Genomic DNA, 23,158 nt, shown 5'->3' on the forward strand with positions numbered 1-23,158 from the left:
AGAGGATGTAGGCTCCTCTAGGAGACTGGCAGCTTCCTAGATCTTATCAGCTGTCTGACGCTACCCAGCTCATTGGCAAAGAAAACAAACCATTGCAGAGCTGTGAGGTGGGTGCAGAGAGCTCCCCAGCCCTGTGACGCATCTGTCTAAACGAGCATTTAAAATGTCGTCACCATTTTCTTAGAATAAAAGTGCTTAGGCAAAGCCTCGCCCTGGCACCATGGGATCTCTGCAAAGTATTTTGGAAATGCAGAGGGTGGCCAAATGCGGGCAGGGCCGTGGGAGCTGCTGTGTGCCTGTGGAGTAACCGGGCTGCCACGTGAGCGCAGCGGTGCCGGGCAGCCGCTGGCCTCCCTCTCCCTCTGCTCTTTAACGTGTTGGTGCAGAGGTTACAGCTGCCTCCAGGCTGCAAAGCACCACACACCCTTTTTCTTTTAATTAAGAGGCTTCTTAAGACAGCTCAGTGTGGTGTACACTGACCCATCCTTCCTGCTCTCCTTCCCTCCCCTCTCTGCACATGGTTTGTGGAAGATGCTAACACCGCAGGCAAGCGAGAGCACCCTAATTATGCTGTGAGGAAAGGGAGGGAAGGGCCTGGCACACCTCTGTCTAGTAAACAGCAAGTGCAGAATAAAAACCTGCCTTTTAGCCCCTGATTAGCTCGGGCTTTGCAGTGTCCAGGCCAGTCTGTGCAGCCCGTTGGAGAGGACCTTGTCTAAACCCCTCTCTCCTTGCCCAGAGCACCCGTCTGGCGTGGCACTGATGAATGGCAGCGGCCCACATGACAGCCTCAAGGGCGAGAAGGATGCCAAGCAGAATGGCCATGAGGAGGCTGACCCGGGAGAAGATGGGAACGACCAGGAGGTCATCGTCATACAGGACACGGGATTTACTGTCAAGATCTGTGCACCAGGGATAGAGCCCTTTTCCCTGCAGGTACCTGCCCTCGCCTGCTGGGCAAGGGAACAGAGGTGGTGGGGAGTATTTGAGCCAGATCCTTTCAGCCAGGCAGGCAGGGAAGGAGGCAGTGCCTGGGAAGGCCCCTGTTAACCCTCTCAGTCTGGACAGCACCTTCAGGCTGCTCTCAGCTCCCTGACCTGTCTGTCTTCTGACCAGGACTAAGTGGGGACGGAGGCAGCAAAGGATGGAGGTGCAGCAGACTGCCTGGCCAGTGCCTTGAGAGAAATGAAGGAAGAAGAGACGTGAGCAAGAGGCTGCCTAGCCCAGGCCTGCCTAGGCATTGCAAGGACAGGGAGGGTGTTTCATTCTGGATCCCAGGTGTGGAGCAAGAGGAAGGAGACCTCACTGCAGTGTAGCTCTTTGTCCATACAGAGGGGTTTGGCTGCGGAGCTGAGCACAGGGAAAATGGCCTTCCCACTTCTGGGCTGTTCTAAAGAAGGTTGTGAAAACGTGATTTCTGGGCCTGAGTGAGGAAGGGAAAATCCCTTGCTTGCTCAGCAGTTATGACATGATGCTGCTTCAGGCCAGCCTGGGTTTGGTGCAGTGACAGGTGCTAACAGAGCTCAGGGAGCTCAAGCACCAGCCTGAAGACCAAGGGAACAATGCAGTCTCCCCTTCCCTCTGCATGGAGAGCTCTGCCTCATGTCATGTGGACAGTCACATGCTGCCAGGTCAGGATGGGCTCTGATGGGCCTGGTTCATAGTCCCATTTAGCTTGATACTTCACTGAAAACTATCTGAATGAAGTATCTCTTAATTTTGAGGAGAGGCATCTGGAATCTAAATGCAATGGGAAGTTCTTACCTTCTCTAGACTGGCAGAGAGTGCAGCAAAATCCCATCCCCTGTGGAAATAGCTGTGTCTCAGACTGGCTTTTTGTCTCCTTTAAATCCCCCTGGCTGTTAGTTTTAATAGGCTAATAATAGCAGGCCATGTTGTTTACAGCAGCTGATGTAAACTACCCGAGTGCTCTGGGCTTTCCAGCAGTGTCAGTGGTGCTGGAGCAGAGCAGGGAGCTGGGGGAGCAGCCCCTGCCCTGTGGAGGTGTGGCACTGGCACAGACACCAGGGTGGGGAGGAGGAACTGGGCTGTTTTCCATGTGCAGCATTCAAGGTCTCACCACTAATGTGGTGTGAATGGATAAGGGAAAAACCCCACTTCCCCCACCACCTTCTGTTCCTTCAGTGCCCTCGTCACCTCTGTCCCATGCCAAGTCCTTGGTGCAGTGCCTGCTGTTACATCTCTGGGTGCCAAGCCCCATGGGGTGGAACTTGGGTGGCTGACCCTGCCAGAGGAGACAGTGCCCTCCCAGCAGGAGCAGAAGTGATCTTCCCGGGAAGGGAGGTAGAGTCTGCCATTCCAAGCCTGAGAGAGGGGTCTGAGAGGTTTTTGATATTGCAGCTGAGGGGCAAGAGCATGTGGGAGGGTAAACAATAATTGTCTGGGTTCTTGCCTTCTTAAGGTTTCTCCTCAAGAGATGGTGCAAGAAATCCATCAAGTTTTGATGGACCGGGAGGATACCTGCCATCGGACCTGCTTCTCCCTGCAGCTGGATGGCAACGTCCTGGACAACTTTGCTGAGCTGAAGACGATTGAAGGACTGCAGGAGGGCTCGCTGCTCAAAGTGGTGGAAGGCAAGTTCCTTCAGACTTGGGAGGGAACGAGTGAGGGTTTTCTTAGGCAGTGATTTTGGCCACCTGTCAGCTCTTTCCTGTGGTTCCATTTTGAGACCCGTGTGCCAAAGGAGTAAGCAACGGTCTAATTCCAGTTTCTTTCCTCACTTTTTGGTCGTCAGAGCCATACACAGTGCGAGAAGCCAGGATACACGTGCGCCACATTCGGGACCTTCTGAAGAGCCTTGACCCATCAGATGCTTTCAATGGTGTGGACTGTAACTCATTGTCCTTCCTGAGTGTCTTCACTGAAGGAGACCTGGGAGGTACGGTGAAAAAGACTTCTCTGGTGTGGTCAGTGTTTCATTCCCTGACTCCTTGCTTAGTTAAACACACAGGAACAATCAGCTGTCCTGTGTCATTTAGGAGTGCAGAGAATACTTGGAGTACTTCTGCATCCCTCTATGAATGATGACTGGGGGAGGGAATGCTGCAATTTTCAGAACTGACTTTATGTCTTTGTCTGTTCTAGACAGTGGAAAACGGAAGAAGAAAGGTACCGAAATGGAACAAATTGACTGCACCCCTCCTGAACATATCCTGCCAGGTAGCAAAGAGAGGCCCCTGTGTGCCCTTCAGCCCCAGAACAGAGACTGGAAGGTAGAGTTCTCCTGTGTCAAACAGCTGCTGGCACATTCCTCACAGCAAACTGGTGGTCAGGGATTGAAAGCTGAGCTGAAGTGGACTTTGGGATTTGTTCTGCTTGGTGCTTAGCAAGCACTGGGATAGCACTGCTTAGCCAAAAGAATAAAGTCCAGGAGCTGGTGTGCAAAACACTGGACATGGAGTCTGGATATCCGCAGAGTGTGGAAGGGCTTGCTGGGATGGGTGGCAGAGAAGGGAAAGCAGCATTCCTCTGCAATGTCCTGGAGACAGGATCTGCAGGTCACTACAGATTGCCCTTAGCTTTCCCATGCCCTCCCACTCGGATTCTGGTTTAGAAGCTGCCATTTGAAAACGAGTACAGCAAGAAATCCATACCCTGTGCAGCCCAAAGGCCCAGGGTGTCTGCTTTCACCCATGTCTCACGGTGTGAAAGGCAAACTAGTGGACTGCAGAGGGCTCAGGAAGCTGTGCTCTGGAGACCAGGCGCGTTTGTAAGCTCTGTTTCTGGAATCGAGCAAGGGCAGCAGGTAAAGGGGATCTGGCATGTACACTGAGTGACTCTAACTCAGAGAAATTAATTCCTGCTGACAGGAGTCGCTTGTGTTGTGTTCTGCTGTAGCCTTTGCAGTGCCTAAAGGTGTTGACGATGAGCGGCTGGAACCCTCCGCCCGGTAACCGCAAGATGCACGGGGACCTCATGTATCTGTACGTCATCACCGTGGAGGATCGGCACGTCAGTATCACTGCCTCCACTCGGGGATTTTACTTGAATCAGTGAGTAACTGAGATCCTTCCTGTCCTGCCCTGCAGCAGCCAACTGGAAAACAACTCATAAACAAACAGTTGCAGCTTTTTTTTTTCCCCTGTGGCAGAAACAGCCTATTTTAATTCACTGCTCACATGGGTTTGTGGGAGTTGCTATACTGGATTGGGCTGTTCAGCTGTGCCTGGTACCACTTCTCCACAATGGCTAAATGCCTGGTGCTTTAGGGAAAGTTTAAACATCCCATAATGTCATCAGCTATTTAGAGCATTTTGAGTTGGGAGGAAATTCCTTCCTGACTATTGCAACTATCTCATTTTGCCCTGAAGCAAAAGCATAGCCTGTCAAAACTCCCTGAGCTGGGTGCAGATTTTACTACAAATAATTTCTTTTTTTTGCTTTTTTAATGGTGACTCTGAGAAGCTGTTGTGGCTATGCCTGTTGGAGCGGCTGTGCTGAGGGGTTTCTCTGTTAAGCAAAGGCACCTTTGGTGTGTTTGGGAATTCTGTGCAATCAGTCCTTCCCAGTATAAAAATAGAAGCCTCTCTTGATCCTGGGGATGGCTGAAAAAAGGTCTAAATTAAAAAACCATCAGGCCCAGGTACAGGGTTGCTGGCTGTTTCATGGGGGGAGACTGGGTAGGGTCCTTGCAGCCCATCTGCCTCTTTGCCCCATGGTCTCTCTCCCACAGGCAAGGGCACATTGCAGCCTTTGGTACTGTGCACGTTTGAAGAGCTCTCAGTCATGTTCCACCTTCCTAGGGTGTGGAAAGTCTCAGGTATGGCAATGGCTTTTGACTGTTTCTTTTTTTTTCTCTTGCAGGTCTACTGCATACAACTTCAATCCCAAACCTGCAAACCCTAGTTTTCTCAGTCATTCCTTGGTGGAACTACTTAACCAGATCAGCCCTACCTTCAAAAAAAACTTCTCTGCTCTGCAGAAGAAACGGTAGCAGTGCTTCTTCCTCTCTAGTTCCTTGAGCAGCCCAGTGTGAAGTTGGGAGGCTCAGCTGGTTCTGGGGAGCTGGATGCCTCTGGTGCAGCAGGGATTGCAGTGCCTGCTTCTCTGAGCTCATGTAGTGGTGGGTGGCTGGGACATGTGAGTGGAAGCTGCAAGGACCAGAGCACCTGACTGAACAACAGGGCAGCACCCTGAGGATCTTCCTGATCCACAAAAGAGAAGCATAAATGTCAGTGAAAGTAACATAAGAGGGCTTTGTGTAGGCTTACAGTGGCGAGAGGTTGGTTATTTTAAGCATGTCTGTGCATGTTAATATTCTGTAATTTTCTCTAGCTCCTGTAATAATAACACAACAATAAGGCCTTGTTTGATTCCCCCATCCTTGCTGCAGGGACCATTTGTTCTGTTCCAGGACAGTGGGTCCTGTGCAGAAGTCAGAGTCACTTGATGAGCTGCCTTGGCTCAGCAGGGTGTGGATTGATAGGCACATTGTGTGGCTTTTGGGAGCTCTGCTCCTGCCTCCTTATGGAGACGAAGGTGACACTAGATGCAGTGGCCTCCAGCCACCACTGTGACTATCTGGCCATTTAAAAATTGCTGTACTGTGTTGCTTCTCGAGCCAGAAGTAGCTACAGATGAGCCCCCAGCCCCTGCTGAGAGCAGACATCACACGAGAGACCTTCAGCAGCGCTTGGGGTTCCATCGTGACCTCAAGGGACCGGCGCGAAGGCACAGGGAAAATGCTCTTGGAATAGAAAGGATTCTTTCTTATAAATGTGCAATTGTTGTTTCTCCCAAACTAGGGTTCAGAGACACCCCTTTGAGAGGATAGCCACTCCTTTCCAAGTGTACAGCTGGACGGCTCCGCAAGCAGAGCACGCCATGGACTGTGTCCGGGCAGAGGACGCCTACACGTCCCGACTGGGCTACGAGGAGCACATACCTGGACAGGTACTGCTCCTGCTTTGCCTGATGACACTGGCAAGAGTTTTGCTGACAGCTGTGCCAGGAACAGCTTCCAAAAAGTAATCTGTTATTTATGGGAGGGTTTTGGTCATCAAAGGAAAACTTGCAGGAGTCCTTGTTCTTCACAGGGCCCTTGGCTACAGGGGCTGTGCTGCTCAGGCTGCAGAAGTGACTGAGAGGAGCAGCTTCTGCTCGGGTGTTTATAAATTCCATGTCCCTGCTCTGAAGAGTGCCACTGCACAGGAGGCAGACCACTCCCTCGTGGCAGTCAGGCCTGGAATGGCTCTTGTGTGTCTGAGCAGCCTGCTCCAAATGCTTCAGCTGCAGCTTTCTAGCACAGCGTGGTGCAGGGCAGCAGTGGCCAGCCATGGGCAGCACGTGCCTGCAGTGTGACCACAGCACTGGCTAATGACACCTGCACCGTGCTGCCCCTTCAGTGCCCCTGCTCTGGCTGGGCTGATGCAAGATCTGTCCCAAACTGCTGTTGAATAAAGTCCACTCTCGAGGTGTGTTCATTCCTGCTGCTAAGTCACTTCCTCTGAGCCCCACAGCAGCCTGAACTCTTGCCCCTTCCTCTCCCTTCTCTGCCAAAATGCCTTGTGAAGCAGGAATACTGCCTTGCCAGCCCCTTCCCACACAATGCACTGCATCCCACAAGGCTTTCCCTCCCTCTTTCAGACCAGAGACTGGAATGAGGAGCTGCAGACCACACGGGAGCTGCCACGCAAGAACCTGCCTGAGAGGCTGCTGAGAGAACGAGCCATTTTCAAGGTAACTTTGGGATATGCAGGCAGCTCCTCACACGGCCCCTTCTGTGCTGCCTGTGTTCTGGCTCCTGGACTTGTATTGAAGCCACTAGCCAGGCTCACGGCACTTAAAGAATGCAACCTGCCTGCCTGCTGAAAGGCTGTTGGGAGGAGAGGAGCAAAGGAAAAATTTGCAGGGAGCTTTGCAAGCTTGGGGAGATCCTGACTCTGCTTTCTCTCCATGTGCCTCCAGGTTCACAGTGACTTCACTGCAGCCGCAACACGAGGTGCTATGGCTGTCATTGATGGCAATGTCATGGCCATCAACCCCAGCGAGGAGACCAAGATGCAGATGTTCATCTGGAACAACATTTTCTTCAGCCTGGGCTTTGACGTCCGTGACCACTACAAGGACTTTGGTGGAGATGTTGCTGCTTACGTGGCTCCTACCAATGACCTGAACGGTGTGCGGACCTACAACGCCGTGGATGTGGAAGGGCTGTACACCCTGGGGACTGTCGTGGTGGACTACAGAGGTTACAGGGTGACAGCTCAGTCTATTATTCCTGGCATCTTGGAGCGGGAGCAGGAACAGAGTGTCATCTATGGGTCAATAGACTTTGGCAAGACAGTTGTGTCACACGCCAAGTACCTGGAGCTGCTGGAGAAGACCAGCAGGCCGCTGAAGATCCAGAAGCACAAAGTTCTCAACGACAAGAATGAGGAGGTGGAGCTGTGCTCCTCAGTAGAGTGCAAAGGCATTATTGGCAATGATGGGCGTCACTACATCCTGGACCTGCTACGCACTTTCCCTCCAGATCTAAACTTCCTGCCTGTTGAAGGGGAGGAGATGCCAGAGGAATGTAAGAAAATGGGGTTCCCCAAGCAGCACAGACACAAGCTTTGCTGTCTCCGTCAAGAGCTTGTTGATGCCTTTGTAGAACACAGGTGAGCAGAGCTCCCCCCTTCCTCTGCCTGCAGCTGGTCGTGGTTCAGGTCAGGACCTTGCTGCACTGCCCTGGGAACATCCCAGCAGAGCTCCCAGAAGTGAGCAGCTAATTGCCCCATTGCTTGGCTGTGTAAATGCAGCTGTAGGAACTGAATTAACAAGAGGTGAGAACAGTAGGGATTTGGACAGGGAGCCGGGGAAAGAGATGGTTTGTGTTTTAGTGTCCAGATCTATTATTGTTGATTCCTGTGCAAACATTTAGTTCTTCTTTCCCTGCAGGTGTCCTTTCCACTTGATGGCTAGGGAACAGGAAGGATTTATGCTTCTTTTTAAGGCTTTCCCAATGTCTTGAAAGTTTCACGTTTGTTTCTGTAGGCTGGAAGAAATCCAGTGGGCGTGTTTGTGGTGGGATGTTTGGGTCACTTGGTGCTGGGAGGCAGGGGAGCTCAGGAGTGGGGCACGTTCCAGGCGTGCGGTGCTCTGGGTTCTGCTGTGCTGAACTGCCCTCTCCCTTTGCTGCAGGTATCTCTTATTCATGAAGCTGGCTGCGCTGCAGCTGATGCAGCAGAAAGCCAACAAGCAGGAGAGCTCAGCTGCGCTGGAAAACGGTGCCTCTGCAGAGAATGGCGCCGCAGACGGCGAGAGGCCCGAGTCAGAGGATGGCAAAATCGACGAGAGCGTGACTGGGCTGGAGCAGGTGAAGGAGCTCGCTGAGACCATCGCGTCCGACGACGGCACAGGTACTGCAGCCTCAGCACCAGCTCCCTGCTGGGCTGGCACTGGTGGGAGTGTGCCAGGCTGGGCGTGCTCGGGGTGATGGATGGTGGTTAAACAGGACAAGCACTGGCTGCCTGTCAGCGTTGCCTGGCCTCTTTGTTAGAGCTGCTCACATTAATTACTCATTACTCGCCCCTGGGGGCAGGATGACTGAGGTGTCTGAACCCAGCAGGGCCACCAGCCCCTCAACTCTTTCCTGGGAGCAAGAGCCTGGCCAGGCTGGCCTGTGGAGTGCAGGGGAGGGCTGGGGCCAGGCAGGAGGCCAGCAGTGCATGGGCATCTTTAGGAACCCCTGGCTTGGTTTTCTGAGTGCATGTGCTTGGAGGTGGGGACATCCATGGGGGTTTTGGGTCATCTTATGTGCCCTTTGCAGCCATTCTCCTTTACAATTGATTGTTTTTATAACGGATTTCTTCAGAATGTGCCATCATTGCTGTTTTTAGTAACAAAACTTTATTTAGTAGCTAGGTCTGTCATTTGCTGAACTGCACGTTCACTTGTATTCTGTTTTTCTTCGTGCTGCAGTGGATCCCAAAAGCAGAGAAGTGATTCGGAATGCTTGCAAGGCTGTAGGCTCCATTAGTGACACATCATTCGACATTCGCTTTAACCCAGACATTTTCTCACCAGGTACGTGTGCCCAGAGCTGGGACCAGCCCTTCAGAGGGTGGCTGTGTCCAGCCAGCTGCACACCCACACTGTGCTGTAGCCAAGGCTGTTGCTGGTTTGTTTGGCTGGGCAGGGTGCACAGAGAAGCAGAGGAGAGGAAGCAGCAATGGATTGCAGAGGAATCAGCAGCTGGAGCTGCCAGGGGCAGGCGGGGAGCGTCTCCCACCCCCGGGGAGGGCTGTGGGTTGCTGCCAAGAATCCTCCTGTGATTCTCCAGCATCCCAGCTGTGAGACCACGTGAAAAGAAGCCGAGGGAGGAAAAAAAATCAGATTTGATCTTCACGTAGTAGTTTACACAAAAAATAACACTTGTGTAACTTGACTGATGTTGGGACCTCAGTGATGGGCTGGGTTTGTTTTAGTAACATTTCGGTGAGCAGTCACAGTGCCCTTTCACATGCACACATAAGGCACAGGCATCACACATGAATTTCCATACTGGAGCCATGTTTTTAATTGGGAAATTGAGAAGCTCCCAGAGTGCTTCTTGGGGTCAGTACTGGGGCAGTGTGCAGGCACATTGCAGGAGAGTGGCCAAACCGCTGAGTTTGAGCAGCCCAGCCACTGCCTGAACACAGCAGCCAAAGCTCTTCCCATCAAAACATTTATAGTTTGAGATAAGTTTTTGAAGCATGCAGCATTCCAGGGAGACAGTTACGTTTCTGTGAGTTGCTGTGGCTGATGTTTTTTCTCTCCTCTCCCAGGTGTTCGCTTCCCCGAGTCGAGCAAAGAGGAGGTGCAGGACCAGAAGCAGCTGCTCAAGGATGCTGCTGCATTCCTGCTGTCCTGCCAGATCCCAGGCTTGGTAAGGAACCCAGAGCCAGTAGTGATGCTGCCCTCAGAGCCTGGCTGCTCTGAGCAAGCAGTGACCTCTGGGACAGCAGCTTTACCTGAGCAGCTGCAGGCTCTGGCACTGGTGGGGACCACAGGGAGCAGCATGAGCATTGCGTGCAAGGCACGAGGGGTTTTCCTTTTCCCATCTTACATCATGGCACAATTTTCTCACCTTAATCCAACAAAATTTTTTTGGCACTGGTAATTAAAGCTATTGCTAAGAGTTTAGGACAATAGAGACCACATAAGCCATCCTCCCTAGCCCTGGGCATCCTTCACAGCTTATTGTTTTAGCTGACCCTGGCTGTGACTCAGTCAGTGACTAATAATTTGAAGTGAACTGGGAAATTGTTTTGACTAATAGCAGTCATTAAAAACTCCTTCTGTAAGTCTTACCCATGTTACCCATGCCCCTGGCCACATAAGAAATCCCAGTTTCTCCCTTCCTGGATGCTTGCTGAATTGATGGCTGATGCAGCTGTCAGAGCAGGCACTGCAACTGGCAGGGAAGAACTCATGAGCTCTACTCCAAGAGGTCCAGGAGCTGTTGGTCTTGTGTTACAAGAGGGTTTTCCTTGTTGGAGAGTTTCTTCTGAACTCTAAATCCACTAATTCTGTAGTCAGCACAGCCTTCAGAACCAGCTTTTCAGTCTTGAAACAAAAAAGGAGGTGAGTGAGTCAGAAAAGAGCTCGGTGATTGTTGATTACAAGGTAGTTGATACTCCAATATGTAACCCCAAAACACTGCACAGGCTGTGTGAGAGCAGGTTGCAGACCAGCTGCTGTAGCAGGTAGTCCTGTGCATATCAGAGAGGAGCTGGTGTCACTCCATGACGTGGATTAAACACTGTTTATCAGCGCTGCAGCACAACTTAACATGCAAGTGCCATTTGTGCTTATCAGCCATGTGTGCACAGCTCCACGTACTCTTTTAATTGGAAATGGCAATTAGTTAGTGACTGTCAGGCCCTTAAAGAAGGGTCAGCCTGCTATTGCCCAGGTAGGAGGTGTTTTGCCTCTGAGAGAATGTAGTGCTGCTCCTTCCCTGCAGAGACAGAGGAGTGAAACTGCCCCAGTGGCAAGGACCTGGCCCACACTGGTGTCACCACACAGGTAACCACACTGTGGTCCCTGGTGTTACAGCAGCTGTTAGCCACCAGAAGAGTCTTGTCTGGGGTCAGTGCCTGCTTTCAGGGCAACCCTCAGCCCCAGGTAACGAGGTGTCTGCAGTGGCACTGGGGAATGCCTGTCCTGCCTCCTGGTGTGGGGGGTTTTTTAATATTTTTTTTAAATGGAAGTTCTTTCCTTCATGTTTGTCCTCAGTAACAAAGCGTGTGCGTGCCCTGCAGGTCAAGGACTGCCTGGATCACACGGTGCTCCCCATGGACGGGGCGACCTTGGCTGAGGCCATGCACCAGAGGGGCATCAACATGCGCTACCTGGGCAAAGTGATCAACTTCATCACCAAGACCCCTGGCCATGCACAGCTGGATCACATCTTTGTAAGCATCAGCTTAACATCAGACAGTTCAAACCTCTCTGGCATCATTTGTCCCAAGGAGATTCCCAGTTGTTCTCTCTGTGTAAAAATAAACAGCTTCAAGAGGAGGGAGGAGGGAGGAGGACCTGTAAGTGGTGGCTGGGGAGGTTTTTTTTCTCACATCCTTAATGGATTTCATAATGTTAGGAACTGTGAGTATCTTTTGGGGTAGAGAATTGCTTCAGGGATTCCCAAATGTAATAGTGAGTAACACAGCTGGGTTTTCACCCATGCATTTTTTAAGCCTCTGAGACACATCTGGGCTTTGGATCAAACTCTGAAGTGTTGTGAGTGTGGCTGCCCAGGAGCAGGCAGGGGCTGGGCTGTGGCAGCCCCTGAAGCACTGCTGGAGCTGTGCTGAGCTGCACTCGTGGCTTGTGGGCACAGAGGTGCCAGGGGCTCCTCGCTGGCTCCAGGAGGGCTGTCAAATGCTTCTGCAGTTCTGTGCTGCAGGGAGAGTGGTGCATCTTCTGCAGATCTTGCTAAAAGACCACTTCAAAAGCCCAGTGTATTTTTCCATATTCTTGCCAATGCACTCAGTCTGTTCTTTATTCCTTTGGGTAGAAAATTGGAATCAGTGAATTGATCACTCGATCAGCCAAACACATCTTCAAGACGTACCTCCAGGTATGACCTGCAGCCTGACCTCTTGCCTCATGTGTCCTCCCTAATGACTTTTTTCCACAAACAGAGCTGTTTGGGGTTCTCCTCTCATTAGGCAGTTCCTGGGGGTTGCATGGCAACGAGAAGTACAAGCTCATTAGCACTGGAATAGGTGCAGGCCTGTACGTAAGGGAAAACAAGTTCCCACTTGAAGAAAGCTTTCCCGGAGAGCAATCATTCATGCTTTTCCTCCCCAAATCCTCACTCATTACGTTGGAGGCTTTTAAAAGTGAAATCACAGCTTGTTTTCTTGTAATACTTTTTCCTCTTAAACAGTGTTGCCTTTGCCCTTCTAAGAAGCCGTTTTAATGGGCTCAACACTACATATCCTTGTACATGTCCACACACAGCCTAGCAATACACCTTGGACTGGTTCCAGTGCCAAAACCTTCTCTGCACTCTCTGCTTTCTCTGTCCCAGGTAGCAGCCCGAAATGGATATGCCCACACTACGTTTCTGTGTGTAGGCATTCACTTAACCCTAGGCTGGTGTAACTCTGTCTGTGCTGGTGCCACTGTACACTGTGCCTCCCTGTCCCTCTCGTGGAAGTGCCCCTGTGTGCAGGCCTGGCTGTGTGTGGGGCTCGGGGCTGGAGCAGGGCTGTGGGGTGGCAGCTGTCTCTCCTCACTGACTCTGCTGTCTCACTGTAGGGTGTGGAGCTGTCAGGTTTATCCGCTGCCATCAGCCACTTCCTCAATTGTTTTCTGAGCTCCTTCCCAAATCCCATTGCCCATCTTCCAGCTGATGAGCTGGTCTCCAAGAAGAAGAATAAGAAAAGGAAAAACAGGAACCTTGGCAATGCTGATAACACTGCGTGGGCAAGCATGACCCCTCAGGAGCTATGGAAGAATATTTGTGCAGAAGCAAAGAACTATTTTGATTTCAGTCTTGAATGGTAAGTGGAGCAGGTGACCCTGGCTTGTCCCTGGGTTCACCAAACTTCTGTAGCTCTTGTTCTTTAACAGGACCTCCCTTTTTTATTTGTTTTCTGTTTGAATAAAATGTGTACCCTTGAGGGACTTACACAGATGTTTAATGGAAAGAAATTGGGCAAAGAGTAGCGAGGGGGAAGTGAGATTTTGAATCAGATGAAACCTGTGGTGCCAAGGCAGCCATGAAAAGCAGAGGAGGGAGGGAAACCTTTCCTAAGGGTACAGAAGGGATCAGAAGGTGGGAAGCAGTAGTACAGTCAGAGGATACTTGTCTGTATCAACAGTGATTTAGGCTGAAAGGAGCTTCTGTTCCAGAGAAAGGACAACTGCTCCTGTACATGAGCAGAGATGGGGAATAAAGAAGGGGCACATTGTGAGTGCTAAACTGGAAGCACCACTGAAGTAGCCCAAGAAAAAGCCATGGCTAGTGGGATAAACCAACTTCTGGCAGCTGGACAGTGATCATCCCCTCGTGTCAGGGGCTGCTCGCTCCTCACCAGGAGCTGAAGGCACTCAGCCCAAATGCTGCAGTGGGCTTTGAGACTAACCCTGTTAGTCCTTGGTTTGGGTTAGACCTGGCTGTACAGGAACCTGTGCCTCAGGTACCCACAACAGAGCAATGGCCTTGGGCAGAAACTCCCCTGAGAGCTGAAGCTTGTGTGCACTTTCTGCAGTGAGAATGCTGACCAAGCAGCTGAAGTGTATAATCTACAGAAAATCACCCTGCTCCGTGAAATCTCCCTCAAAACTGGAGTCCAGGTAAGATCCACATCCTCCCTCCCTTGCCATCATTCTGTATTGAGGAACATGAGGAGTAAGTGCAATGAGTTTTGCAGGCACAGCACGAGCCCCAAGAGGTCTCTGTGGTGTTCATGTTGGAATGCAGGTCCCAGCTCTGAGAAACAGATTTCTAACCCAGTTCCCTCTTAGGGTAAACTGGCTGGCATGGCCCTTGGAAGAACAGCTAGCCTCAGTACAACTGCACTGCCTCCTTGCTCCTCTGTGGGCTGTGGGACACAGCTGGCTGAGCTCTCCTGTCATGGGCTCAGTCTTGTCACCGTGGTGCCATTTTGCCACGTGCAGTGGTGGTGCACACCCACATCTGACCTTGGAGAGTTCTGTCCCAGGTCATGTACAGGAGGTGTTTTGACTGTGATTCCACATTCAGGATTTTGCCCTTTTTCTTGCCAGGTGCCTATGGAAGTGGTAACTGTGCTCTCCACTCTTTTTGGTCCCTCCAGATCCTGCTGAAGGAGTACAACTTCGACAACAGGCACAAGCCCACTTTCACAGAAGAGGATATTCTTAACATCTTCCCTGTAGTGAAGCATGTAAACCCCAAAGCCTCCGATGCTTTCCACTTCTTCCAGAGCGGGCAAGCAAAAGTTCAGCAAGGTACAGACCCCGTGTGCCTCTGCCTCTCAGGATGATCACTGATAATGGGAAGAGCAGGGTATGTGGGGCTTGGCCAGCAGGACACCACTGCCAGCCCTGCTTTGGTAGAGAATCCTGGTGTCCCAGACCTTCTGGAACACTCCTACTGTAAAGCCACCAGCAATGAGCAAGGATGGGTCAGGGCAGTGATATCCTTCCCCCAGGGCAGTGACCTGTGTCTGTGGATCCCACTGTTGGTCTCACTTCCTGTCTCCAGCAGTGTTAGAGGTTATTTTATATATTTTTATATATATATGGATTTACCTTCTTTTCAGGTTTCTTGAAGGAGGGCTGTGAGCTCATCAATGAAGCCTTAAACCTGTTCAACAATGTGTATGGTGCTATGCATGTAGAAATCTGTGCCTGCCTGAGGCTGCTAGCTCGGCTCAACTATATCATGGGAGATTACTCAGAGGTGAGCAGGGGCTCCGAGGGGATCTCCTCAGTGCTCACTCCTTCCCCATGCTTGCTGAAGCTCACAGCGAGGTGTCACTTGCCCTGGGTTCTGTTCTGTTCTGTTCAGGCCTTAAGCAATCAGCAGAAAGCGGTGCTAATGAGCGAGAGGGTCCTGGGCATCGAACACCCCAACACCATCCAGGAATATGTGAGTATGGGGGAGCAGCAGCACCTCAGGGGTCTGGCTGCAGTCTGAGAGCCTTAGTTCCTGTCTGCAGCTGGAAAACAATTGCATTTTCCTCTCTTCTGCAGCTTTCTTTTCAGAATGCTCCACTTCATCATCTTTTATGATCCTGCAAAGTGAAAAGCTGAGTGTGTCCTGCATGCTCACTATTTGTCCTGCTTAACCTAGGTTGCTAGTGTTTGTCTGCTGCATCTTTATGTATATATATTAATTCTCCCAGCTGTGGCCCTGGGCTTCTGTCTAAAACAAAAAGAGGAAAGAATCCCCCCAAAACACAGTCAGAATATGACATACATATGCAAGTCAGGTTGGAAATACTCTGCAAGGGGTGTTAAGAGAAACTGAAATAAAACACAGCTTCCTCAGTGCTGTGTCCTCAGGGACACCTCAGTGGAACTGTGCATCAGCCAGGAGACTGGACTTTCCAAAGTGACTGAAGTCCTTCATCCAGTGAGGAAAACTGCTTATTCATGTGCAGCTAAGGAGAGGAGAGATCAGTTCCCTTTACATTAATGCTGGGTCCCTTCTCTTGTCCTAGATGCACCTGGCTCTGTACTGCTTTGCAAACAGCCAGCTCTCGACAGCACTGAACCTGCTGTACCGTGCACGCTACCTCATGCTCTTGGTATTTGGGGAGGATCACCCAGAAATGGCACTCTTAGATGTAAGTAACTTGTTTAAGAGTCTTCATGTTCCTAATCTCTGAGAAACCTCTTGGCCTTTAAGATGCCCACATGATGGCTGTTTAAAACAAACGTTTAGGCAGTGCTTTTCCTCCCTGGGTTGTTGCTGGTTGGTGCCACCAAAAGAGTTTGACCCTTTAGCTGGGAGGGTCAGCCTCTGTGCTGAGCTCTGCACTGGGATACTGCAGATGGTTTTGAGCACCTGCAATCCTTAGGAAAACTCCTTTGTTTATTATGTTCTTGTTGCACTGGCATAAACTGGAGGGTTTGTTACCTCCCTTGTGCCTGGGTTGTTTGGGCCGTGGGGGACCATGGTCCCTGTCACTTGTCACTGCTGCAGGGACTGGCCAGGGCTGCAGCCCTTCTGGCAGTGACACACCTGTGGGTCCCACTGTTCAGAGAGCAGGAACTGTAGTGTCAGTGTGTCCTTCCCAATGCCTGCTTGGCTTCTCTGTACAGAACAACATTGGCCTGGTGCTCCATGGGGTCATGGAGTATGACCTGTCCCTGCGGTTCCTGGAGAACGCCCTGGCCATCAGCTCCAAGTACCACGGCTCCAAGTCTCTGAAGGTTGCACTGAGGTGAGGCAGGGTGGGGTGCTGGGCTGGGTCCCTGCTGTCAGAGCGAGCACAGTCACCGAGCACTCACATGGGAGGGTCTGGGCTTGAGAACTGCATATTCACTCTTGTCCTAGAGCCAAGGTCATGCTGCAGTATCCAGTTTGTTATTTCAAAAATGGAGATCCATTGTTCTTAAGGTTAATGGGGGATCTGCTGTGATGCTGCTTGCTCAAAAAATCTGTCACGATAAGCCTGGTCCCTGTGGACTCTCAATAGGAAAATGTATGTGGGAAGTAAAGGTTGGAGAGCCTCTAAGGGAGTTACACTGGGAGACAGGGACAGTATGTCAAATGCTCATGTTTAATTATTCCAGCCCTCAGGGAGGGATCTTTGAGAATCATTCCATGTGCTTTTGTCTTTTGCCATAAAATTCTGTATTTGAATAAAAACCCTGAGTGGCTTCTGTGTGTTCCCAAGGGAGCTGGGACTGGTGACACCTGTAGGATCTGCCCCCAGTGCCCACTGCTGCAGTGCTGGATGCCCTCTGTCCTTCAGTGCAGAACTGCTTCTGTCAGCCAGGCATGGCTCCCAGTTCTTGCTGCCACATTGCAGCCATCTGTTCTCCATCAGGCTGCAAATCAACCTGATTAAACACCTGCAAGAGCCTGCCTTGTTTTCCAGTGGCTGATGAACGTGCAGGCTCCAGAGAGTCTTCAGCTGTCCCTCAGTGGCACTGGGATGCTTGGAGAGAGCCATCTCCTCCCACAGAGAAACACTGCCAAACCCAGCAATTTCTTTTTCATTCCAGAAGCACCAAGGCCAACAGTCCAAGCTAATTCAGCTCTCCCAGCTGGCAAGAGTCCAGAGGACTCAGGCCTGGCTGTGCCTGAGGGCTGGGGGCTGCAGCCTTCCCCTCCAGTTAATAAATCCAGCCTCAAGGTATTCCTGTGGATGTGCCTCTCCCTTCAGTTCGCTGTTGTGGCCTCCAGCTTTCCTAGGTGCAGGACAAAAGATGCCCAAAAGAAGCTCAGTCTTTACCTGTGTAGGTCACTTCTCAGCATTGCAGCTAAAATCCAACCTAATTAGTGTAGTATTTGAATCCTCAGCTGGGCTGGGAAGAAGTAACTCCCAGGGTGCTGCATTCAGTCTCCTTTGACACTCCTGGTAAGACTTTCAGCGCAGACACTGATGGCACAGTCACGCTGGCTGCAGCACAGAAATGTTTCTTCTTCAGAGAAGTGACTCAGCCCTTTTCCCTCCCTCAGCCACCACCTGGTTGCCCGAGTGTACGAGAGCAAAGCAGAGTTCCGCTCGGCTCTGCAGCACGAGAAGGAAGGCTACACCATCTACAAGAACCAGGTGATGAGTGGCCCCGCTGCGCTCGTGAGCTGTCGCTGCAGTTGAGCAGTTCCGCTGCAAACCAGTGCCCAGCCTGGGCCTTGGGGAGGCCTTTGCTACAAACAGCCCTGAGCAGATGCCAGGGAGTCCTTGTAGGGCCAGGGCAGAATTGCTGCCCTGTGCACTGACTGCCCACTGCTGTGCCAGGAGTCTTTGCTCAGCTTCCTGCAAATGTGTCCGTGCTCTACCCATGGCTGGACGAGCACTTCTGTCGTGGCATGGCCCCGCGTTCTGGTGGGGCTTGGAAAAACTGGTCTCTTTTTCCCATGTTTTGTGCCACTAGTCTTTAAATACCAGCTGCAAACTGGTTTGGTAGTGAGCTCTCAGCCTGGCTGCTGCTCAGTGAAACTCCTGCCCCAGCCCGGGCTGTCTGAGCACGTCTGCACGGGGTGACTCAGCTGAGCTGGCTGAGGGCACAGCCCAGTGTGGAATGCTGGAATACTGGTCCAGGTGGGGGGGATGCTGGCATGCTGCTCCTGGAAGAAGAGCCCAGTGCAGGGAATGCTGCTCACCCTGCAAATATGCTCCCACTTGATGAAAATGTGAACTGTTTTACTGGTTTTTGAATGCCAGGGCAGGTAAAATCCATTTTGCTGAGTTCCTGTAGGGATGCTGAGCTGGCAGCACCCGGGTGTGTTCCCTGGGCTGGGTCCTGCTCCCACTTGTGATGTTGAACCTTTTCTTGTTTCCCGTTTCCCACCAGCTCGGTGAACACCACGAGAAGACCAAAGAGAGCTCCGAGTACTTGAAGTACCTGACGCAGCAGGCGGTCGCTCTGCAGCGCACGATGAACGAGATCTACAAGAACGGCTCCAACGCCAACATCATGCCACTGAAGGTAACCCGAGCCACATCCAGCTGTGTCCAGCTGCTCCCGAGGGACACGGGCTGTCACGAGGAGGTAGCAGTTGTCCTTGCCAGGCAGAAGCCCTTGCCAGGGCAGTGGCTCAGACACAGCGTGGTGCCACCTGTGTGGATGGAGCACAGCGTTGCAGGGTGCCTGGGGAAACAGAGGGGTGCAGGGACAGCTCCTGGGGTGAGAGCCTGGCACACCTGCTCACAACCCTGCCCTGCTGCTGACTCACTGCCAGGCAGCAGGTTGCTCAACCCAGAAATACTTCAGTTTCCTCATCATCAAGAATGCTGTCATCTTTTACCAGATGCTTTGTTCTCCTTCCAGGGATGTTGTGGTTGGGGAGGCTGGGCAGGGAGTGCAGAGGGGCTGTCAGGTTTACCTTACATGGAGCAGCAGTGACTGGCCCTCCTGGACCAAAGCCAGCTGCTGCTGCCTGCCTCCACACCTGGCAGAGCACCCGGCCTGAGCCATGGGTGCTCTCCCTGCCAGGCTGCACCCCAGCAGATTGGGAAAGAAGGTTCCAGCTGCAGGGAGGACAGAGTGGGACAGGGCGTTCTCCCTGTGGAGAACTAGCAACAGACCTGAGTTCTTGGCAATAAAGGGAGAACAAGGACCTTGAATCAAAAGTCCTGGGAACTGTGGCCAGTGAAGAGGCTCAAACCATAAAAACAGCACCAAAGGGCTTACTCTTGTTAAAATACTTAAAGGAGGGTAGAAAACCCAACACATTTTGGAACTGGCACTGTGATGTGTTTAACACAAGTCCTGCAGGGTTCAGCAGGAGCTCCCTGCAGGGACTGGTGGGAAGCTCTAGATGGTGCTTTCCAGCTTACAGATACAGAGGTAGAAATGTAAATGATGCCGTTTTCTCAGCCGTTGGTGAAGGGATGTGCTTAGCAGTTCAGAGTCCTCTCTAGGTTCCTAAAACTTCTTTTCCCTTGTGATGTAGTTCACAGCTCCCAGTATGGCCAGTGTCCTGGAGCAGCTGAACATTATCAATGGAATTCTCTTCATTCCACTAAGGTACAGTGATTCTTCTGGGTTATGCCTTTAGAAATCAAGTCTGTATCGTCTTAGTACACAAGAGAGCAGAAACCAGCTCCCCAGGATTTGTTTGTTTTAGCCAAGATCCCAATTCAGGCCTTGATTAGCATCATCAAGACCACTGCAAGCAGCAGGACTCTTATATTTTATTATTATTATTATTATTATTATTATTAACTGTCTTTTATACTTCTGGTTGAAAATTTGATTGGGATGATGGTGGAAATAGATGACCTGAGCCAAGACTGTTGTTGTAAGGCTGCAAATAATCATTGGTGGTAAAAATGCAGCATCAGCAGCTGGAGGCTGCCTGGCCATCAGTGAGATGAACCCTTTGCTCTGAGCAGGTCCTGGTGCCTCTTTGTTCAAACCCAGCCTGGCTGTGCTCAGGCGTGGCTGAGCTGTGCAGGAGGGAGGTGCAAGCAGTGTTCCCCCATTGAACACGACCTTGTCGTGGTGCTTCACCATTCCCACAGCAGTCTAATGTCTGCTCCCCTTCCTGCTTTCCCCTTCAGCCAAAAAGACTTGGAGAACCTTAAAGCTGAGGTGCAGCGACGCCAGCAGCTCCAGGAAAGCATGAAAAGTGGGGAACAGCTGGAAGCAGAGGACAAAGCTGTGGAGGAGAAAGAGGCTGAGCCGAGCATGCCTTCTGCTGCCATCCCCTTAACACAGAGCTCTGCTTAACGTGTACCTCGCTTTAAAAAAAAAAGTTTAAACCACCCTTTTCTGAATCTGGCCCAGGGCCTTAGCTGCCCTCGGAGCAGCTCCTCCTTTTTGACAATGTTATTGCACTGGTACAATTAATACACAATGCAAAGAACTAATCTGAGCAATGTAATCTGTCTGCCCAAGCTTGTGTCTGCCACGCGAGGGGAAGTGGCCGGAGGCAGCACAGACCCGTCCTGGCGCGCGGGGCCCTCCTGCCATGTGTGTGTCCGTGTCGTGTGTGTGCGCAGCAGTTATTTCTACTTTGTACATATGAATTCCAAATGAACTGTCTGGAGGAATGTAACATTTCTCAGGTCATTTTTATGTTGACTAAGGACACTGCTTTGCTAAACCAGTAAAGAACCAGCCCCATCACTGCTCCGCGTTCTTGTAAAACGTGGATTCCAAGCCAAAAGATTGATTTCCCCCAGTCACTATTCAAGCTTGGGCTGAGAACAGCCATATATTTGTGTCACTGAGATGACTGAAGCCTGTGACATGTGGAAGTGGGGGATGTACAGCATTTTCTACATCAGGATATAGCCATGGGATCCCTTTAACCATTTTTTTCTATGTTTGGTTGGCAGTTTGGCAATTCAGTGGGGTTTTGTAACATTCACATTCTAATTTTCAAGGTAAAGATATAGATAGATATATATATAGATATATATATATATAGATATATATATATTATATTCACTGTTCCACCTCTGCCTCTGCTTGCAGCTGAGTAACCTGGGATACTGTATCCAAAGAGTGAGGGCTTGATCTTTAAAAAAGCGCACAAACTTCCATTGCAGCGGAACCCCCGGTGCCTCGGTGAGGTGGGAATGCAGCAAACGAGGGCTGAGCTGAGGGGAGTGAGGAGGGAACCACAACCCTATTTAAGAGCAGGGGAGAGGGGAGGAAAATTCAGAAATAGAGACCTGGTATCATTTGCAAAAACAGCTGTTGACACAGAGCTGAGGCCCCTGAACCTGAGAATCACAACCAGAAAGTACCAGGTTTTGGGAAAGGGGTTTGAATAAAAACAGAAGTTCCCCCAGCACTGAAACCTCTGGCAAATACCTTTGCCTCTGGCATTTTTGCACACGGGTTTTGGGACTGGCGCTGGGAGCTGCCATTGCTGGCAATGGACGGTACTGAATGGCAAGTGCCACTAAAGAAATCCTCCCCTCCCACACCCATCCTGTGGGGCTGTCACTGCCCTCACGCAGGTAAGATGTGGCTGCTGCAGGCCCTGGGATGCCGACAGAGTTGAATGTCCTGTTTCCCAAGCAGATCAAGCTGTAGAAGGGCGGGCTGGCCGCTGCCCAGCCTCTCCCTCCCTCGCGGTGTCTGTCCTGGATCGTGCCCCGTGCTAATCCGTGCTGCTTCTCTCACTGACCCTTGGAGCCAAGTGCTGTCCCTGTGCTCTGTACCCTCGGTTTCCTGTCTGACCCTGCAGGTACTTGTAACTCCCGGGCTGGGCGAGGGGGGAAGGAGGGAGCAGCCTCTGAGGTGTTGGAGGCAACAAAGCAGAGTCTTCACTGCAAATGAATTTGCTCCTATTAGAAAAATTCTGAATTTCCTGGAAAGCAATCAATAAATGACTACAGTGCATCTTTCCTACAAGATTTTTCTTTTACTAGTGTCTTACAGTCCATTAAAAGCTTTTTAAACTCTTGCAGGTATTTTTTTGGTTTCTTTACTGTTTGGTGCAAAGTGTTGGTACCAGCACTGGAGCCAGCACTGCTGCTCCTTTGAGCTGGAAATGGGGGGAAGGAACAGGAGCAGCTGACCTGGAGGCTTTAAAAGCTGTGAATCAGTACCAGAGTCACAACCCCAGGCCAGAGGGGTAGGACCCACCACCTCTGCTGTCAGAATCCATTTGTGCTCAGGGAGAGGAGTCACTTTGCCCTCTCATCCCAGGGGACATGTGGGAGCAGGGACACAGCTTTGGGGATGTTGTACCCGTGTGAAATGAAGCTGAAGGAGACAAGTCCTGGCTACTGAGGCTCCACAGCTCCAAGGGCAATGCAGGCTGGTAAATAACTGCATTTGCCAACATCTGTCTGTACCTCACTACCTCTTTTGGGTTCTGGGGGTTCTCGTTCCTCTGTTCACAAGTTCTTAAAACACGAGTTTCAAATGGGCCCAGCTGGGCTGGAGGCAGGCAGGTACAAACCCATTCACTGAAAAATGTTCCAGTGCCCATCAGTGCTGTACTGGGACTGGAAACACGACAGAGCTGCTGCACGCGCAGCACCTGCTGCATGAGCAACAACTCGCCGAGCCAAGGGGGAAAATTAAATTTAACTGCCCATACTGTTCTTGGCAACTCACACCTGAACCTGCCTTGTGCTCCCTGTGAGAAACTCACTGCTTGTGGACATACGAGGCTTGCCTTTCAACCCTCACCCCAAAAACCACTTCTGTGCCCCCTGTCACCCCATCTGGGATAGCCCATGCACGCACTGGCTCCGGCAGAGCCCAGACTCAGTTTTTTTTCCCCAGATGCAAGTGGGTCTCATCCAACTGTCCATCCTGTGTCTGTCTGTTCCCACTGCAAAGGACCACCCTACCAGCTGCTTGCACAGACCTCAGCTGGCAGGAGTGCCCTTGGATTCTCTCCCCATACCAAGCTCACAAGCATATATCCATGCTCTTCCATGATGAAGATGTGCCCATTCCAGCTCCAGCCACTGACCCATGTCCAAACAGTACTTGAGGCAGTTAGGGCCAAATCACAGGGAAAAAATAAACCAAAGCACACAGAGGCACAAGACCCTAACAGCAGAACAGATGTGCCAGAACC

The 23,158-nt window shown here is 51.2% G+C and overlaps 1 protein-coding gene across 2 annotated transcripts in view; it reads left to right on the top strand.

Annotated features, from left to right (window-relative positions):
* The window catches only part of CLUH (clustered mitochondria homolog), a 31,936-nt gene extending 9,909 nt beyond the window's left edge, over nucleotides 1-22,027 (top strand). For both annotated transcript variants that reach the window (XM_041482688.1, XM_041482687.1), the window contains exons 2-26: nucleotides 740-936; nucleotides 2,423-2,594; nucleotides 2,756-2,899; nucleotides 3,106-3,233; nucleotides 3,859-4,013; nucleotides 4,825-4,950; nucleotides 5,766-5,913; nucleotides 6,607-6,699; nucleotides 6,928-7,622; nucleotides 8,146-8,363; nucleotides 8,926-9,030; nucleotides 9,774-9,874; nucleotides 11,253-11,405; nucleotides 12,008-12,070; nucleotides 12,757-13,001; nucleotides 13,713-13,797; nucleotides 14,280-14,433; nucleotides 14,748-14,887; nucleotides 14,996-15,076; nucleotides 15,651-15,776; nucleotides 16,255-16,376; nucleotides 17,621-17,714; nucleotides 18,457-18,591; nucleotides 19,559-19,632; nucleotides 20,169-22,027. In XM_041482688.1, coding sequence (XP_041338622.1) covers nucleotides 740-936; nucleotides 2,423-2,594; nucleotides 2,756-2,899; nucleotides 3,106-3,233; nucleotides 3,859-4,013; nucleotides 4,825-4,950; nucleotides 5,766-5,913; nucleotides 6,607-6,699; nucleotides 6,928-7,622; nucleotides 8,146-8,363; nucleotides 8,926-9,030; nucleotides 9,774-9,874; nucleotides 11,253-11,405; nucleotides 12,008-12,070; nucleotides 12,757-13,001; nucleotides 13,713-13,797; nucleotides 14,280-14,433; nucleotides 14,748-14,887; nucleotides 14,996-15,076; nucleotides 15,651-15,776; nucleotides 16,255-16,376; nucleotides 17,621-17,714; nucleotides 18,457-18,591; nucleotides 19,559-19,632; nucleotides 20,169-20,337 — 3,923 coding nt within the window. In that variant the 3' untranslated portion in view covers nucleotides 20,338-22,027. The remainder of the gene's footprint in view (nucleotides 1-739; nucleotides 937-2,422; nucleotides 2,595-2,755; nucleotides 2,900-3,105; nucleotides 3,234-3,858; nucleotides 4,014-4,824; nucleotides 4,951-5,765; nucleotides 5,914-6,606; nucleotides 6,700-6,927; nucleotides 7,623-8,145; nucleotides 8,364-8,925; nucleotides 9,031-9,773; nucleotides 9,875-11,252; nucleotides 11,406-12,007; nucleotides 12,071-12,756; nucleotides 13,002-13,712; nucleotides 13,798-14,279; nucleotides 14,434-14,747; nucleotides 14,888-14,995; nucleotides 15,077-15,650; nucleotides 15,777-16,254; nucleotides 16,377-17,620; nucleotides 17,715-18,456; nucleotides 18,592-19,558; nucleotides 19,633-20,168) is intronic.
* Nucleotides 22,028-23,158: the final 1,131 nt, after the last annotated feature.

This window comes from Pyrgilauda ruficollis, unplaced genomic scaffold (genome assembly GCF_017590135.1).
Source record: "Pyrgilauda ruficollis isolate IOZ18807 unplaced genomic scaffold, ASM1759013v1 scaffold59, whole genome shotgun sequence".
NCBI classification, from domain to species: domain Eukaryota; kingdom Metazoa; phylum Chordata; class Aves; order Passeriformes; family Passeridae; genus Pyrgilauda; species Pyrgilauda ruficollis.